The 19,988-nt window shown below is 40.0% G+C and overlaps 2 protein-coding genes across 4 annotated transcripts in view; both read right to left on the bottom strand.

Annotated features, from left to right (window-relative positions):
• Positions 1 to 19,988, bottom strand: part of LOC141113854 (ABC-type organic anion transporter ABCA8-like) — a 233,996-nt gene that overhangs the window by 38,054 nt on the left and 175,954 nt on the right. The gene's annotated exons all lie outside the window — the stretch shown is intronic.
• The window catches only part of LOC141113853 (cholesterol transporter ABCA5-like), a 106,536-nt gene that overhangs the window by 38,054 nt on the left and 48,494 nt on the right, over positions 1 to 19,988 (bottom strand). For all 3 annotated transcript variants that reach the window (XM_073607177.1, XM_073607176.1, XM_073607178.1), the window contains 7 exons: positions 18,894 to 19,079; positions 18,365 to 18,512; positions 17,927 to 18,092; positions 13,409 to 13,467; positions 11,964 to 12,074; positions 4,987 to 5,162; positions 4,775 to 4,894 (listed from right to left, as the gene is read on the bottom strand). In XM_073607177.1, the coding sequence (XP_073463278.1) occupies positions 4,775 to 4,894; positions 4,987 to 5,162; positions 11,964 to 12,074; positions 13,409 to 13,467; positions 17,927 to 18,092; positions 18,365 to 18,512; positions 18,894 to 19,079 (966 nt within the window). The remainder of the gene's footprint in view (positions 1 to 4,774; positions 4,895 to 4,986; positions 5,163 to 11,963; positions 12,075 to 13,408; positions 13,468 to 17,926; positions 18,093 to 18,364; positions 18,513 to 18,893; positions 19,080 to 19,988) is intronic.

Here is a 19,988-nt window from a genome sequence, read left to right as displayed (position 1 = left end):
TTCCTTTATCTAGATGGCAACTCACCTCCTCATAGAAGGTTAATAGATTGGTTTGGCAAGAACGATTCTTCATGAATCCATGCTGATTACTGCTAATGATATCATTCTTATTACTAAAATCTTGCATATAGTCCCTTATCATCCCCTCCAAGAGTTTACATACTATTGATGTTAGGCTAACTGGTCTGTAATTCCCAGGGATGTTTTTTGGGCCCTTTTTAAATATTGGTGCTACATTGGCTTTTCTCCAATCAGCTGGTACCATTCAGTCAATAGACTGTCTGTAAAAATTAGGAACAACGGTCTGGCAATCACCTGACTGAGTTCCCTAAGTACCCTCGGATGCAAGCCATCTGGTCCCGGTGATTTATTAATGTTAAGTTTCTCAAGTCTAATTTTAATTCTGTCCTCTGTTAACCATGGAGGTGCTTCCTGTGTTGTGTCATGAGGATAAACACTTCAGTTTTGGTTACTGAAGCCCCCCGATTCACTCGTGAAGACTGAGGAGAAGAATAAATTCAATACCTTTGCCATCTCCCCATCCTTTGTAACCAGATGTCCTTCCTCATTCTTTATGGGGCCAATATGGTCTGTCCTCCCTTTTTTACTGTTTACATACTTAAAGAATTTCTTGGGATTTTTTTTGCTCTCCTCCGCTATGTGTCTTTCATGTTCTATCTTAGTTGTCCTAATTGCACCCTTACATTTCTTATTGCATTCTTTATAAAGTCTGAATGCTGAGGATGATCCCTCAACCATGTATTTTTTGAAGGCCTTCTCCTTTGCTTTTATATGCATTTTTACATTGGAGTTAAGCCATCCAGGATTTTTGTTCGCTCTTTTAAATTTATTACCCAATGGGATACATTGGCTAATGCCCTTATTTAATATGCTCTTAAAGCAAACCCATCTCTCCTCCGTATTCTTTGTTCCTAATATTTTATCCCAATTTATGCCTTTTAGCAAGGTTTGTAGTTTAGGGAAGTTGGCTCTTTTGAAATTCAGTGTCTTTGTGTTCCCTTCATGTTTCCTATTTGTGTGATTTATACTGAAACTAATTGACCTGTGATCGCTGTTACCTAAATTGCCCCGTATTTCCACATCCGTGATCAGGTCTGTATTGTTGGTAATCAGTAGATCCAGTAATGTTTTATTTCTAGTTGGTGCGTCTACCATCTGACCCATAAAATTGTCCTGCAAGACATTAAGGAACTGGCGAGCCTTAAATGAATGCGCGGTTCCCTCCGCCCAGTCTATGTCTGGATAATTAAAATCCCCCATTATGATAACACTTCCCATCCTTGCTGCTAATCCAGTTTGTGATAGGAGATCCGTCTCCACTTCCTCCCTCAGGTTAGGGGGCCTATAGCATACTCCCAGTATTATTTTCCCCTTAGCTTCATCCCTTTGGAGCTCTACCCATAAAGATTCCACCTCCTCCCTAGCTCCCTCAGTGATGTCATCTCTCACATTCACTTGTACATTATTCTTGATATATAGGCATACCCCTCCCCCTTTTTTACTCTCTCTATCCTTGCGGTATAGGGTATACCCTTGAATGTTTGCCAGACAATCATGAGAGCTGTTGAACCAGGTCTCTGAAATTCTCCCAAAATCCAAATCCTCCTTGTACAACAGTATCTCTAGTTCACCCATCTTGTCCGCCATGCTCCTGCATTAGTGAACATGCCACATAGTTTAGACCAGTCGCATATTGTCCTCGTATTGGGTGTTTCAAGATTGCAACTAGGACTTGTTACTATACTTACCTTGTGTTTTTGTGCTTTGGTTAACCTACCACTAATGCCCCCAATACTACCCTCTGGAATATCTTCCGTGCTGGCTATCACTGTCTCTGGACCCTCCCCCCATCGCCTAGTTTAAAAACCCCTCTAACTTTTTGGCCATCTTCATTCCCAGCAGATCTGCACCCTCCTCATTTAGGTGCAGTCGGCTGCATCATGAAGAAACAACGAGACACCTGGCTCCATCTGGATGACAGCGGGGGACACGAGGAGGGGACACAGGCTGGTTGCGAGCAGGGAACAGCAACAAGCTGGCTACACACAGTCTGGATGTCACGGGGGGGCCAGTCTGCATGTCATGGGGCGCAGTCTGCATGTCTGATGGGGACACCAGATGTAAGGAGGACTGATGGGGACACCAGATGTAAGGAGGACTGATGGGGACACCACGACATGTAAGGAGGACTGATGGGAACACCACGACATGTAAGGAGGACTGATGGGGTCACCACGACATGTAAGGAGGACTGATGGGGACACCACCACATGAAAGGAGGACTGATGGGGACACCACGACAAGTATGGAGGACTGATGGGAACACCACGACAAGTATGGAGGACTGATGGGAACACCACGACATGTAAGGAGGACTGATGGGAACACCACGACATGTAAGGAGGACTGATGGGGACACCGCGACATGTAAGGAGGACTGATGGGGACACCGCGACATGTAAGGAGGACTGATGGGGTCACCACGACATGTAAGGAGGACTGATGGGGACACCACCACATGTAAGGAGGACTGATGGGGACACCACCACATGTAAGGAGGACTGATGGGGACACCACGACAAGTAAGGAGGACTGATGGGAACACCACGACATGTAAGGAGGACTGATGGGAACACCACAACATGTAAGGAGGACTGATGGGGACACCACGACATGTAAGGAGGACTGATGGGGACACCACGACATGTAAGGAGGACTGATGGGGACACCATGACATGTAAGGAGGACTGATGGGGACACCAACACATGTAAGGAGGACTGATGGGGGACACCACCAAATGTAAGGAGGACTGATGGGGACACCAGCACATGTAAGGAGGACTGATGGGGACACCATGACATATAAGGAGGACTTGTAAACTGAAAAAAATTACTGCGCTATCCCCAAGTGAAAAAATGATATGTGAACAAGCTGCAACCATGCAATGTGAGACACATCCATCTGTTGTACAAATCAAAATTTAAAGGCTGCGCTACAATAAATAACATGAAACGAATGAAATAATAAATGCATCTTGACAAATATCCATTTCTATGCGTGAATTATAACAATTATAAGTGATGACAGTGATGACATGACCGACTCAATAATAACCAAAAAAAATATATAGACAACGTAAAGTCCAAACTGCAAAGTGCACAAAAAGTATATAGTTCATATAAAAGCAAGATTTATGCCAAGAAGAGAGTGGTGAACATCCGAATGGTGTATAGCATATGATTGAATCACCCAGGGTTCAGTGATGATAGAAAAAAACTCCTCCACCTATGTAGAAAGATGTCCCCTTACCGACTCCTAAGATCTCTTTTCAGGAGATCAAGCAGGCATATGGCTGTGTAACCCCAGCCTCGGGTACAGACCAAGAAGGTGACACTCATAAACTTCTAGGATGGGAATCCTCTGTGTGGCGAATGGTCACTCGGTTGTCATGTAAAAATAAGTAACAAAGGCTGTTCCTGAGCTGGTACTCACAGCCCGCTGTTCTGTCTCCAAGGCCGTCCGACCTGTCAGCACATGGTAATGACATGGTAATGGGCAGTCATGGCTGGGGTTACACAGCCATATGCCTGCTTGATCTCCTGAAAAGAGATCTTAGGAATCGGTAAGGGGACATCTTTCTACATAGGTGGAGGAGTTTTTTCTATCATCACTGAACCCTGGGTGATTCAATCATATGCTATACACCATTCGGATGTTCACCACTCTCTTCTTGGCATAAATCTTGCTTTTATATGAACTATATACTTTTTGTGCACTTTGCAGTTTGGACTTTACGTTGTCTATATATTTTTTTTGGTTATTATTGAGTCGGTCATGTCGTCACTGTCATCACATATAATTGTTATAATTCACGCATAGAAATGGATATTTGTCAAGATGCATTTATTATTTCATTCGTTTCATGTTATTTATTGTAGCGCAGCCTTTAAATTTTGATATATAAGGAGGACTGAAGGGGACACCACGACATGTAAGGAGGACTGATGGGGACACCACGACATGTAAGGAGGACTGATGGGGACACCACGACAAGTAAGGAGGACTGATAGGGACACCAGATGTAAGGAGGACTGATGGGGACACCACGACATGTAAGGAGGACTGATGGGGACACCACGACAAGTAAGGAGGACTGATAGGGACACCAGATGTAAGGAGGACTGCTTTGCACGCCGCATTTTTACATTTTCTATACCACGCCTACAAATTCATGCCCCACCCCCTAATTAAAATGTGACTCCTTCCACATCCAAAAAAAGCCCCTAACATTTTTTTACACTGTTGGCAACTATACAGTGGTCGGCTTCCAGACCCTGCACTTTCTGCTTCCCAGCTCTGCCCCCAGCTTCTTCCCGGCAGCAGCACAAGGTAAAGGGGTTACACTGTTATGAAAGGGAGGATGGGGACTCTTGACATCTGATGTAAGGGGGATGGGGTGCTCTGGACATCTAGTCTTACAGATACAACCAGCCCTTTGAGGGCAACCATAATGCTGATGCAGCCCACAATGAGTTTGACACCCCTGGCATAGACTGTCAGAACTGACTCTCATGCAGATAGCAGAAGATTGTGCGAGTAGACAGAAATCACACTCGGGGCTTTGTTCATTTTTCATTTCACAGGTTTAAATCCACTTTAAGAAAATGGATGCGCCCTTAATGCTCCATGCTGCTTCTCACAAAGTGTTTTTTTTTTTTGCAATGAAAGCCAAAAAATACTTGAAAAGATTACCTCGGGGTCCCCTAATAGTGCAATCGCCAGGGTCAGCTTCCTCTTCTGACCTCCACTCAGTTTATTGGCTCTCAGGTCTTCAATGTTCTCTATGTCCAGGTCACAAAGGACCTTTTCTACCTATAAAATAAATCTGATCAGCAAAAATTCAAACCTCCCATTCGCAGCTGTCTATTGCTGATGTATATCTGCACATCTGCGTTGGTTTGTACCTCGGATTTCACTTTACTTCTAGGAACTCCTTTAATCTGAGCAAAAACGTCCAAGTTCTCCTTCACCGATAGAAGCTCAAAGTTGATATCGATCTGCGGACAAAAGCCGATCTTTCTCTGGATCTCCTGACGATGACTGAGGTCTGATAGAGGATGGCCATAGATGTTGGCAGACCCTACCATCAGGACAAAATGACGTTAAAGGTCATCTCCACCCAAAACATATACTTGAGCCTCCATCTGTATTTCAGGTGTTGGTTTTGGTCCTATCAGAAGATTCGAAGTCATGTACCCATAATGCACACTAAGATAATGACACCATTGCTCGTTCACAGTGTTGTCAGAGGGCTCTTTGAAGCTCAATATAAGTAGAGAGATGGACACTGTATTGGATTTGGGTCAGGTTTTTTTAATGTTAGGCCACATTTACACTAGCAAATGTGCCCGGCAGTGTTTACATTCAGCCCTGGACACAGACTGTAGAGGTCATGCCTATCTCTTTTTTATATGCCTATCTATTTTTATATGCCCATCTATTTTTCCTTGTCAAAAGAAGTTTATTGAGTATACAATGTTATAAAGATACATAAAGTAAGTTTACAAGGATCTATAAAGTAAGCTCATTGTTTTACAGTAGGGTTTATATAGGTAAATATCATGAAATTTCAAATATTAAACATTGGGTTCACGTAAACCTAAATTAAAGATATATATCATTTCCTTAGTTACTTTTGTAGGTATTTAAATGATTTATACCCACTATACATATTGTTTACAAGTAGAGTGTATATAGGTCAAATAAATTCTGATAATGAGCTTTAATCGTAAGGTGGAGAAAAGGAAAGAGAAAGAAGAAAAAGGGTTGAAAGGTAGAGGTATGGTCCGCAAGGTTGTCCCGCTCGTCAGTTTATTATTCTTTTTAGTTCTCTTTGAAGCCTTAGAATGAGTGTCTCTGTAAGTCATTTAATCTGTTACCATGGCAACAGGACAGAGTCATTGAAGTTTGACAGGAACTGTTGTTTTATCCAAGGATGCCAAAGTTTTTCAAATTTTGGAATTTGATTTTGATCGATGGCTACCATCTTAGCATGGGACATTGTATTATTCATTCTGTGAATTGTTTCTGCTAGTACCAATGTAGGAGATTTCCATGCCTTGGCCACTGTTTGTTTTGCAGCCGTTATTAGTTGGATCATAAGTTTGAATTGAGAGAGTGTTAACCATTTTGGTTTTAGATTAAGTAAAGTTAAATATGGATCTGGTTGTATTCTTTTTTTAAATATTTTAGATGCAATCACGAAGACTTCCTTCCAGAAGGTTTGGATTACTGGGCACGTCCACCATATGTGTAAATATGTGCCTATTTCTGGGCATCCTCGAAAACAAAGAGCTGAGGTATTAGGTGAATATTTTGCCACTCTAGCGGGTACAAGGTACCAGCGAGTTAGGACTTTATAATTTGTCTCCAGTGCTAAGATGTTGGGTGAAGATGACTTAGATGTGAGCCATATGTTAGACCAGTCCGTGTCTTCTAAAGTTCGTCCCAGGTCCTCCTCCCACCTCTGAACGTAAGAGGGTCTATTAAGATTTGCTACTCCATATAATTGATTATAAAGTGATGAAATTGTACCTTTAGCAAATGGATCTTTTGTACAGATTGATTCAAAAATGGATAATTGGGATAATGGTGTATCCCCCTTTAGGAATGGTGTATAGAAATTTTTGATTTGGAGATATCTAAATATCTCAGAGTTTGGTAGATCATATTTTTCTCTAAGCGATGGGAATGAAAGGAATGATTTAGATGCTATGAAGTCATTTAGTGTCTGAATGCCTGATGTTGTCCAAGCTTTAAAAGAATTTGGGTAGATCCATGCTGGATAAAAGGCCGGATTTCTGATAAAAGAAAGGAGAGGATTGTGTGGAGATTGTAACTGATATTTGGTTTTTAGTTTATCCCAGAGAGATAAGAAGTGTTTAGTTATGGGATTATGAATTTTAAAGCGGTCTTTAGGATCAAGCCATAATAAATTTGATATTAATAGAGGGTCATTTTCTGAAGCCTCTATAAATACCCATAATGGGATTTCCTGTTTTGCATGGTATTTGGATAGACTGGCCAAATGTGCTGCTCTGTAGTAGTTAGTAAAATTAGGGTATCCCAGGCCTCCTTTATTTTTGGGAAGATGTAGTGTGTGTATAAGTATACGTGGTTTAGAAGAGCCCCATATAAACGAAGTTGCTCTTTTTTGTACTATTCTCAAAAAATAGGAAGGAATTGGAGTAGGGAGGACTCTGAATAGATAAAGCAATTTGGGTAGAATAGTCATTTTGATTGCATTAATCTTCCCTATCCAGGATAAAGGAAGTTGCGACCATTGTTTTATTAGATTTGTGATCTGTCTTAATACAGGAGGATAATTGGTTGAGAATAAGTCAGAATGAGATGCTGTTAAATGAATTCCAAGATATGGGATTGATTTTTCTGCCCATGTGAATGGGAGTGCAGCCCTAGCCGGGATCAATTCCATGTTTGTGAGTGAAATATTAAGCACTAGGCATTTCTTAGGATTAATCATAAGGCCGGATAGGGCTGCAAACCCATCAAGAGCTGGTATTAAGTTAGGACCAGAGACCTGTGGTGATGATAGAAAAAGTAATATATCGTCTGCAAATATACATAATTTGTGTGTAATACCTCCTACTTCAATGCCAGTTATAGTTTGGTTTGTTCTGATGTATTGGGCCATGGGTTCGAGTATAAGGGCAAATAATAAGGGAGATAATGGGCAACCCTGTCGGGTACCTCTTTCGATATTAAAGGCTTCAGATTTGTATCCAGCATATTTTATATAGGCTTTGGGTTTATTATATAATGCTTTGATCCATGTTAAAAAGTGGGGTCCAAAACCCCATTTTTGTAATGAATATTGCATATATTGCCAGGATACTGTGTCAAATGCCCTCTTAATATCGAGAGATAGAAAACATAAAGGGATTTTCCGTTTTTTAGCAATATGTGCCAATAACACTGCCCTGAGTATATCATCGCCTGCCTGTCTATTTGGCATGAAGCCTACTTGATCTCTATGTATTAATTTTCCTATAACGCTATTGAGGCGTTTTGCTATTATTTTTGCTAATAATTTAATATCGAGGTTTAACAGAGAGATAGGCCGATAATTCACACAGGAAGTATCATCAGAAAGGGGTTTTGGGATCATACAAACAATTGCCATTAGTGTTTCTTGCCGAAAAGAATGTCCATCTAGAAGTTTGTTAAAAGTTTCAGTGAGAATGGGAGAGAGTATTTCTGAGAATGTTTTATAGTATAAAGCCGAGTAGCCGTCTGGGCCTGGTCTTTTATTAAGTTTTAGGTCTTTTATGGCGTTAGCAACTTCATCTATAGTTATAGGCTCATCCAAACTGCTTTTTTGATTTTGAGATAACTCAGGTAAGGTTATTTTTGAGAAGAAGGATTCAGCCTCTGTAGGATTAAATTCATTGTTTATCTTGTATAAAGTTGCGAGATGTGAGTGAAATTTATGGACTATTTTAACTGGATTACAAGTGTAAACATTTTTTGATAATTTCAAACGTATTGGTTTGAAAGATTTGTTAGTTGAATTTAATGCCCGAGCCAAATATGTACCTGGTTTGTTTGTATTCATGTAGAAATTGTGTTTGGAGCGTTTGAGGGATTTATCAACTGACTCCGTGAGAAATAGATCGTATTCCAATCTAGATTTTTCCAGATGAGATTTTGTACTCTGAGATGGATTATCTTGGAATGATATGTAGGCTGCATTAAAATTGAGTTCTAGTTTTTTTGCTAGATTTTTGCGTTCCCGTTTAAATAGTGCCATTTGTCTTTGTATTGTACCACGCAAGACAGGCTTATGAGCTTCCCACAGTGTTATTGGGGAAATGTCTGTTGTATTATTAATTGATATGTATTCCTTTAAAGCTTGTTCAATGGCCATCTGATGTAGTGGGTGTTTGAGCATTATGTCCGGTAAGTACCACGTTGGGTCATGCGCTTTTGGTATGGCTGAGGCTATAGTAGTGTATACTGCATTATGGTCAGACCACGGAATCGGAATGATATCTGATGCAATAATTTCTGGTATCATTCCTATTGTTAGAAAAATATGATCTATTCTGGTGAAGGTTTGATGAGGGTGCGAGAAATAAGTGAATTTCTTTTTCATTGGGTTACTTTCTCTCCATGAATCTACCAGATTGTATTTGGAAAGAAGTTGAGAAAAAGGTAATCTAGAGGTTATTTTGGATGGTGTAAAAGGTGATTTATCTAGAAATGGGAGGAGGACCTGGTTCGAATCCCCACACATTATCACTGTTCCTATTTTGTGTGTATTAATCACTTGTAATATATGTGAGAGGAATGGTGTAGGTTGTTTGTTAGGAGCGTAGTAGGAAATCACCGTGATTGCTGTATCCATTATATAACCCATGAGTATCAGGTATCTACCTTCTGGGTCTTTAATTTCTGATGATAAGGTGAATGGTGTGGATCGGTGAAATGCAATTAGAGTTCCCCTTTGCTTGGTACAGGCAGAAGCCGTGTAAATTTGTTGATAAAAAGGAGAAATATATTTTGGAGTAGAATCTTTGGTGAAGTGTGTTTCTTGGAGGCATACTATATGAGCCTTCTTGTTATGGAAAGTACGGAAGGCTTTGGTCCTTTTTTGAGGGACATTTATTCCCTGAACATTCAGGGAAAGTATATTCAGTGGTGCCATGGCAATAGATCAAATAGTTTTGACTTACTTTTTGTTGTGCAGAGCTGACTGCGCAGATCAACCTGTGTGGACTGAAGAGATGAATAGATAGAAAAGAAACCAGTGAATTCTGGAGTAAAGAGTAAACAAAAAACATACGAGATTAGATGATACATTGTATAAATTATTTTTTGCAAGTAATCACAATTTACCCGTGAAAGAGAATAAATATCTCTCTCAGGGGAATAAGTGCCTTTGTCACACTCCCACATAATATGGATGGGAGAATGAGGAGGGCTAATGGGGGTACACGGATCTTCCGCTTACAGGAGAGAAGTGCTATGTCAAAAGACATCAAAATGATGTTTCATTAATTGGAGTGCAGAATATAGTTTTTGTTGAAATTATTTATTCCAGGGTGGTTGTATATGGTTAGTCTTGCCCTAGGCTAAATAATTCAGTTAGAAAGGTACTGTTAATAACTTTGGTATTGATGAAGATAGTTTTAATTATTTTGGGATTTTAACCCTTTTAGAGTAAACAATTACATATTTTATTCATACGTAACTGTTTAGATATGTTAACTCATAAAATTGAGGTTGTATTGCTTCAGATTAGAATAAACAAAAACATAATTCTAGGAACTAGTTAGGTAATAATATATTTGTTTTAAGAAAAGAAAGAAAAAGCTTCCATTACTTCTGGATTATTGAACATATTTGTCCTAAAAAGTAATAAATCTATTGTTATTACCTGATAATATATAACTGAACAAGAATTTCCTTATTTCACTTATATATTCTAAGGCTATATGAATCAGAAGTAATAAGAAATATAACTGGAATGTAACATGATCCCACACAGTGTGTGACTATCAGAATGCAGTTACATTCAGTTATAAATATAGGTTTTTTATAGAGAACCATCTCTTAGTATATGAGGAGGGCTAAAGAGATATCAGGAATTAGGATGTCAGTCCATTGAATCTTCTTGGTCCATGGATGATGTGGCATAACGGCCTCTTTTGTGAGAATGGTGATTCCCATTTTGTTCTGAAATTTTCTGGGTGCTGCCTGAAGGTGAAGATGATGCCATTCTTCTGCGTGTGGGAGTGTTGCTGCTTGTGGGTTCTGTCAGATTTAATTTTAAAAGGGTTTGTTGTAGTTCATCTGCTGATCTGCTTCTGTAAATTGTACCTTGGTAGTTAAATCTGACTGAAAAGGGGAAGCCCCATTGATACATAATGTTGTGGCGTTGCAGTTTCATTAGTTGGGGTTTCATGGATCGTCTTTTAGTAATAGTAAGTTGGGATAGGTCAGCAAAAATTTGATAATTGTGTCCTTGAAAATTAAGTTCCTTTTTTTCTCTTGCAGCAATTAGTATTTGTTCTTTCGTTCTGTAATAATGAAATTTTGTGATTATATCACGTGGGGGTCCATCTTTCTTTTTGGCTGTGAGGGCTCTGTGTACTCTGTCCAGTTCTAAACGTTCAATAGGGATATCTGGCTTTAGTTCTTGTAATAGAGCAGTAATAGTAGATTGCAGGTCTGTCACAGTTTCAGGTATTCCCCTTATGCGTAAGTTTGAACGTCTGGCTCTATTTTCGTAATCTTCAAGCTTAGTTTGAAGTATTAAATTCTCTTTTTTTAATTGTTCCAATTCTGTTATATTTTCTTGGGTTGTAATTTCAATTTCATCCATTTTTATTTCTAAAGCTGCGGTGTGGTTTCCCAGCTCTCTTATTTCTTTGGTTAGGCTTTTTGTTATTTGGTCTGAGGTTTGTTTTAAAGCCTTATGAAGCATCTTTTCAAATTGTAATAATATTACTGGGGATACTGAGGAGGCTTGTGGAGAAGTTTGTGAGAGGATTTGTTCTGTATCTGACTCAAATGGAGAGTCTTGCTGTGACATTTTCTGTCTGTGAGAGCGCCCTGATGCTGTATCTTGTGAGGTGACTGGAGCTGCTTCAGCTGCAGTGAGTGCCTGTGAGCTCTTTGTGAGGTGATTTTTATTTCTGCCACGGTTTCCTCCCAGTACCATATTTCCTGCCCAAACTTTCACAGTTTGTTCCCTGGGGCAAAAAGGTTCAAATGGATACCTTTTGAGCCTGCAGGCTCCGCTTTGTCCTTCTCTTCTCTCCTCAGCGGTGTGGAGCTCTAACAATGCATGTCTGCTCTGCTAGGCTCCGCCTCCTGCCCTCCATGCCCATCTATTTTTAAGAGAGGAAATACTCACCACCAGTGGCTCCACCCATCCCACTGAGTATATTCAGTAATGTTGTTTTTCCAGCTCCACTGTGACCGAGTAACGCTGTGATCTGTCCCTCATAGATGTCCAGATTCAGTCCTGGGGGGTAAAACCTTTCAGTGTTTAATGCACAGCTACACAATATGGGATTATGCTTCCATCAGAAACGAAAAAATTGCGGAATGCAACATTGAGTCTCTTTACACAAAAAGGAAGACTGTCCTTTTTTTTTGAAAGTATACATATACTTATCCTATTAATAAAAAAAAAAAAAAAATACCTTAAGCTTTCTTACAGCTATAACAAATAGTCCCCATAATTTGCCTAATATGTGTGTTTCCAATGATCATCAACTCCATCTACTGGCTACAATGCGGTATTTTTCTGTAATACCTCAATCGTGGAAATATCACATCATGGCCACTAGATGGAGCTGGCGAATATAAGAATAAACATCTTTGTCAATATATGGGGATTATTCGTGACAGCTGAGAGAATGCCTGAGATGTTCATACAGAATTTTTTTTATTTTTATTTTTATAAATACACCCCTTAATCTTTTTAATTATTACATACAGTGTGTTCATTAAAATTCAGTATTGGCTGTGAATGTTTGTATGCCCACTGTCTTCTAAATAGGAATTCCTCAGGACAGACAGCCTATCCTCTGCCTTAAATTAAGGGAAATGTATATTAAGAAGAATTCAGCTTCACAACATTCAGAGTTTATGAATCACAGTATTAACAAATTTCAATAAATCCCAAATAAATTAAAAACTTTATGAAATAAATTATAAACTAATTATCCAAATTTCAAATGAAAAAATAAATTTGAATTTGAATTTGAAATGGAGACATATTGCAATAAATACAGTAAGTTATAAAAGAGAAATAAGATGATGATTCCTACTTAGGCTGTTTTATAGAATAGAAAAGAAAATAATAGAATAAGACAGAATAGAAAAGAATAGATTAGAATAGAACGGAAAATAAAAGGATAGAATAGGAAAGAATGAAATAGAATAGAACAGAAAAAAATAAAATAGAATTACACCGAATAAAATATTCTATTATTTTCTATTCTATTCTAATCTATTTTTTCAATTCCTATAAAGCAGCCTATGTAGAAATTGTCATATTTTTTCACTTTTAAATCTTATTGTATTTATTGCAGTATGTTCCACTTCAAATTCAAATTCATCTTCAAGTTCATTTCGAAACAATTTGAAAATAACGAACATACAAAACGGAATGTATACGAAACAAATTCTGAAAACAAACCATTCCAACATTATTATGAATATGAGGAAATAAACTAATTAACTTAACACACAAATCTTTCTCTGTTGTGCACATCTCTAATAGGAAATATTTTCTTTCCAGGATTGTGGATTTACAGACAAGAGAAGTGAACATTTTAGAAATTGGATCACCTCGTAGCGCCTCTGTCGTTTTGTCCTTGCCGCTGTACATTTTCTTGACATTACTTATCCTGTATGAAGGGAGAAGATGTCGATTTAGAGGAAATTACATAAAACCAGTCCAAGGACATGTTCTTTGATCTGATACTAAAATTCATATATTACATCAACCATTCTCAACCAGGGTTCCTCCAGAGGTTTCTAGAGCAGTCATTGGTTGACCTCCATACTTCCAGTCATTGGTTGACCACTGATGGTGCCTCCATACTTCCAGAGCCAACACCACTCTACAGAGTTAGCTCCCGATACTACAATTCACAATTTACACCATCCAGTCTCAACCAGGGTTCCTCCAGAGCTTTCTATGGGTTTCTTGAGCTGTGGCTGGTTGACCTCCCAACTTATGGTGCCTCCATAGTTCCAGGGCCAACACCACTCTACAAAGCTAGCTCCCGATACCAAAATTCACAATTTATATCAACCATTCTCAACTAGGGTTCCTCCAGAGATTTCTAGGGGTTCCTTGAGCTGTGGCTGGTTGACCTCCCAGCTGACGATGCCTCCATAGTTTCAGGGCCAAAACCACTATACAGAGCTAGTTCCTGTGACAGACTCACCCGGGACAGAGGCTTTTGGAGGGGACTGAATGCTAGCCTCTTGCCTACCGACTATGGGCCCTTTCATTTGAGGGAGCTACAAGCATTTAGAAATACATTCTGTTATGTAATGCAAAAGGACATTATTAAGGAGGCCATGATGGTCTCTGCCAGCTTGGGACTCAGTGGACAGATGTGAAAGGAATGCTGATTAATGAGATCTGGAAAGCCTGGGTCTTTCACCCAATATTTTATTGTGCTCATTAACATACCTTTGTCTCCTAGCAAACTATTGGGGGATGTGTTTATACTTATGTGTATTGTAAGTTGAGTTAGGAGACTGGAAGTCTACCCTAAAAGATCATATCTCTGAGTCACCAAGTCTGGATAAATGATTAGATAACTAGCTCATGTTAATTAGGTTTCTGGTTACATGTGTATTGTTAGAGTAATATGAGCAGGAGGGGGGACCTCCTCTTCAACTGTATACAAGACTGTATTCTTGTTCTAATAAACAGTCCATGTTCAAAAAGCAAGCAAGAGGGAGGGACTTTTGGACTTTTTAGGCACAACTACAACATTGATCTATAAAAAAGTTTTTTTTTAATTCAATTAGAAAAATATGTAACAACAAAAATTGATTAAAAACCACAAATCATGTATATATATATGGAGGCGATAGCTATACAACACCATCTAAATATAAAGTCTTTCGGACATCTGGATAACCATCCCAAGTAGCAATCGGTCTGAGAAGATGGCTAGATAGCAAATCCGCAGTCCATTAATTCATAACATGTAGGTATTCAATGCTTGACATGTTTCGCGTGTCATCACCCTTCTTCAAAAGCGAACCAGTATATTATTGTGGCTATCAAAATACATAACATAACAAGTACATGATTAGTATATAGAACCATAAAAACCGGTATCTATAATGACACCGCATATTATAATCTCAGAAACATTCCTGCTGATTCGGACAGTGCAGAGATAGGTGCGCAGACCAAAGAGGTGATGAAAGGCTACCATGGGGGCATGCACAACATAATCTTCAATAGTAGCTGAAGGACGTAACATAATGAAGAGGTTGTTCATAAAATGGGGGAAGGAAGGAGAGGAGAAGGGTGCGGAACAGAGGGGGGGTCAAGGGGGGGAGGGGAAGAGGGGAGGGGAAAGAGTGGGGGGGGAAAGAAAATGAGGGGGAAGAAGGAGAGGAAAAGGGGGGGGGGGGGAAGGGGGGGGAGGAATTAGGAGGAAGAAATAAAGGGAAAGGAGCCAGGGGAATGTTGTATATGCAGAAAGTACTTACATCTTAAATGTGTTTAAAATCATGAAAAAAATGGCCCACAGGTCAGGAAGAACCGGAAAACCGGCAATGTAATATATCCATACACGTCGGGATGGATATGTACTGGTACTATCTCCTACACAGACCTACTCCTAAAAAGAAAAACAAATGGCTTAAAAAACTAATAATTATATTGATCGATAATTATAGAATACTGGTGAGGTGGCCATGGCCATAATGCAAAGCACTCACCAGCATTACTTTGGGGATGTTTTAGATGTGTCACTTTGTTTTGTGTGTATATAGGTCCCACAAACAAGCTCAGGTAGTAGTCTGTATTTAAACACAAGTGCCGACTGGCACAGTATCTTATTGGGTAGTTTAGTTAGTGTTGCTTTAACCTAGAATGCCAGGAAACACAAGAGAAAGGATCAGCTTGAATAAATAGGATGAAATAAGATCTAAACCCGCAGTAAATCCACATATTGGGGATTTACTGCGGGTTTAGATCTTATTTCATCCTATTTATTCAAGCTGATCCTTTCTCTTGTGTTTCCTGGCATTCTAGGTTAAAGCAACACTAACTAAACTACCCAATAAGATACTGTGCCAGTCGGCACTTGTGTTTAAATACAGACTACTACCTGAGCTTGTTTGTGGGACCTATATACACACAAAACACAGTGACACATCTAAAACATCCCCAAAGTATTGCTGGTGAGTGCTTTGCATTATGGCCATGGCCACCTCACCAGTATTCTATAATTATCGATCAATATAATTATTAGTTTTTTAAGCCATTTGTTTTTCTTTTTATGAGTAGGTCTGTGTAGGAGATAGTACCAGTACATATCCATCCTAACGTGTATGGATATATTACATTGCCGGTTTTCCGGTTCTTCCTGACCTGTGGGCCATTTTTTCATGATTTTAAACACGTTTAAGATGTAAGTACTTTCTGCATATACAACATTCCCCTGGCTCCTTTCCCTTTATTTCTTCCTCCTAATTCCCCCCCCAACTTTTCCTCTCCTTCCTTCCCCCTCATTTTCTCCCCCCCCCACTCTTTCCCCTCCCCTCTTCCCCTCCCCCCCCTTGACCCCCCCTCTGTTTCGCGCCCTTCTCCTCTCCTTCCTTACCCCATTTTATGAACAACCTCTTCATTATGTTACGTCCTTCAGCTACTATTGAAGATTATGTTGTGCACGCCCCCATGGTAGCCTTTCATCACCTCTTTCTGCACTGTCTGAATCAGCAGGAATGTTTCTGAGATTATAATATGCGGTGTCATTATAGATACCAGTTTTTATGGTTCTATATACTAATCATGTACTTGTTATGTATTTTGATAGCCACAATAATATACTGGTTCGCTTTTGAAGAAGCGTGATGACACGCGAAACATGTCAAGCATTGAATACCTACATGTTATGAATTAATGGACTGCGGATTTGCTATCTAGCCATCTTCTCAGACTGATTGCTACTTGGGATGGTTATCCAGATGTCCGAAAGACTTTATATTTAGATTGTGTTGTATAGCTATCGCCTCCATATATATACATGATTTGTGGTTTTTAATCAATTTTTGTTGTTACATATTTTTCTAATTGAATAAAAAAAACTTTTTTATAGATCAATGCTGTAGTTGTGCCTAAAAAGTCCAAAAGTCCCTCCCTCTTGCTTTTTGAACACGAATTTGTAGGACGCGGCACAGGTTTATAGTTTTGGTGTATCCACGGTGCCACTCCGTGTTATGATACGTCTCCAGTTATGTATTGAATAAACAGTCCATGTTCAGCAACCAAACAAGTATTGTCTAGTTTTGTTGTTGGGAGCGGTTGGAATATCTGATATCTATATTCAGACTGGGAGGAAGCGGTATATGACGAAAGCACTCAAGCGGAGTGTGGGAAGTTTTGTTACAGTTCCCAATACTAAAATGAACATTTTACATAAACTAATCTAAACCAGTTTTCAGGGGTTCCTTGAGTATTCATTGGTTGACCTCCCAACTGATGGTGCCTGCATAGTTCCATAGCCAACACCACTCAACTGAACCAAACCCATGGCCCCAATGATCTTTTTAGCTGTGTTTTGCAACTCTGACCACCGGTGTGGAGCATTCTTTCCAATGACCACCAAATAATTATTTATAGCAGGGGTTCCCCGAGGCCTACAAAATTATTTCTAGGTTTCTCTGGGGTAAAAAGGTTGAGAAAGCGGCTCCACATAATTCAACAGAAAGCTTATTAGCATGGCCAAATCACATATCTTGGGTAACAAAGGACCTCTTCCTTGCCATGAATGAAATAGCTCGCAAAGGCTAAACTGCTCCATTCACACTAGTACGACTCCAAATACATTTATGTTTCTGGTAGTAAGATGACAAAATGTGTAAAATTTCAATGGTGTATGAATACTTTTTCAAGGTATTGTATAATGGGCAATATGGCCCCTTCCATGGCAATTCAAATATATAACATCATGTTGAAATGAAAAGGTGCCCCCATCCTGGATCATTGCTAAAAATAATATTTGGGGTCTGTGTCAACAAGCCATGGGCTCTCTTTAATTTAAGGTGCTTACTGGGTGTGACTTCTATAATGGACAGAAGTGGAGACTTCACCTCGAACATCAGTACCTGATCGCTTCTTTTCCCAGTAACTCAATGGGAACTTTTTCTGCATAGTCCCCCGAGTCCTCTTCTATGTGCTCTCCTTCTCCTAGCGGTACAGGGGTCATCTTCTTTTTTGACCAGAATGAAGGGCTCAGGCAGAACAGCGGGTTGTGTCTCACTCCGTGTTTATCTGCCATGAAAAAAAGTCAAGTCTGGTTAAGGCCATGATGATAAAATAAAGACAGCTTTAGAGTTACTTTGGTTGAGGCTTTTAGACCAGCGTGTATATAATTACATCATAAGACAGACATCACAGTGACCAAGACAAGTCAATGCAATAGCTTCCATACTTATGTTTGAGGCTTGGACACAACTGACATTCCCACCCCTGTGCACCACTTGACACTTTGTTGACACATTTTGTTATTGACCAATAAATAAATATCAGCTATTTGTCATCACCTGGAATAATCTTGTCGAAATAGAGAGTGAGAATGATATAAAGTACTGAATCCAGAGTCAGGTAGATGGCGCTGGAGAGTATGTGGGAGGAGTCACCACCGATGTCTGAGAAGAAGGCCCCTTGAAGATCATTTTCCATGTGCAGGCTCTAAAAACACAGAGAAGCCATAATTAATGGGCACATCTCACACCAACAATATGAGATTCCATGCCAAATACACTTTCAAAGTGTTTGAGTATACTTTCTGAAGTGTATTTAAACCTAACTGATGATTTATCCATGCAGTGAAGTGCAGGACAACAGGTTCACATTAATGCCCGCCCCTGAAGAATCATTCCTTCACGCCTCCTCGGTTCCATTCAGCTGCCAAATAAAGAAGATCAGTAGGTCCAGGTATTGTTGACCATACCACTTCCTCCCCCTTCCTGTCATATGACTGCACTGGTGCTTGGTGTCTGACTAGGGGTGGGGTGATATTGCTCAGCCCTGTGTAAGCTCCACAAACAGCTCCCAAAAATAAATGATTACCTCCACCATCCCGGCGGCGAAGGAGAAGGGGTGGAAAATGCTCAGAAAAGCTTCCAGAGATTTGGGTATGGCGTTCACCAGTGGAAGGAGGCCCAACGCGGCTAGGAAGAGAGTGATGAAAAACCCAAGAATCGCTGCCAGGCGGTGCTTCCTGAAGAGGGCGCTCAACATGCAGTTAAAACAGACCTGAGTGGGTAAAAGATCAATGAGGTTGGATTCGGTTCATAAAAAAAGAGCTGCAGAGGAAAACTACCTCCATATACCTCCTGTCTATAATGCCCCCCATATGGTAAGGATCCCTCATGAAACCCTAGTGATGTAAACTAGATGATATGTAATTTGGTCTGAGCCCTGGAGATCTCCAGCCACTTCCTGTCTACATGCACTCCAGGGATGGCGGCGTGGCGTTTCAGAGGATTTCCTGATGGTGACAACACTTGACTATGCCTGTGTAGTGTGTATTGACATGTCCGCTTGTAGTCTCCACTGGAATCCCTTGTGACAATGCAGGGTGACTGAGACAGTGTTGTTACACTATAATAGGAAGTTCCACGACCTTCTCATCAGAATTTTGAAAATTATTTTTGAAAAGACATTGACATGTTAAAGCTTCTATGAAATGTCAGTGATTGGTTGCATGTCTTTTGTAGCTAAACTTGGCTAGGGTCCAGGGTGAGCCTTGGGATACTAAATTTGGAGTATCCCAAGGTTCAATCCGCACACTACCCTACCTAAATTTGGTGAAAAGTATAATGGAGGACATTCTCTGACTATGACGGACTCTTCAGGGTGAAACCCCTCAGTGGACTCAAATGAAGGAGCAAATCTGAGCCTACAACCTTAAGCAGTCTCTCCAAGAGTTAACAAGGGCAGTCTCTAGGATCTCGCTCAGGCCTGTACTCACTGTGTCCTGGGTATTTGAATGCTTTCCTGCAGTACTAGACGGCTTCTGTACTGTGAGCCTCCAGACCAGATCCTCTGCAGACTTCCTCCAAACTACTCTCAGCATCATCAGACACAGGTCCCTAAGCTCTCATTGAGCTGGGACCCCTGTAGCCCCCTGCAAACTTTCACTAAGTGACAATAGGGCCACAA

The sequence above is a fragment of the Aquarana catesbeiana genome, linkage group LG12, assembly GCF_042186555.1.
Source record: "Aquarana catesbeiana isolate 2022-GZ linkage group LG12, ASM4218655v1, whole genome shotgun sequence".
In the NCBI taxonomy this organism is placed as follows: Eukaryota; Metazoa; Chordata; class Amphibia; order Anura; family Ranidae; genus Aquarana; species Aquarana catesbeiana.
The sequence above is the reverse complement of the archived record's forward strand: the minus strand, read 5'-3'. Positions and strand labels throughout refer to the sequence as shown.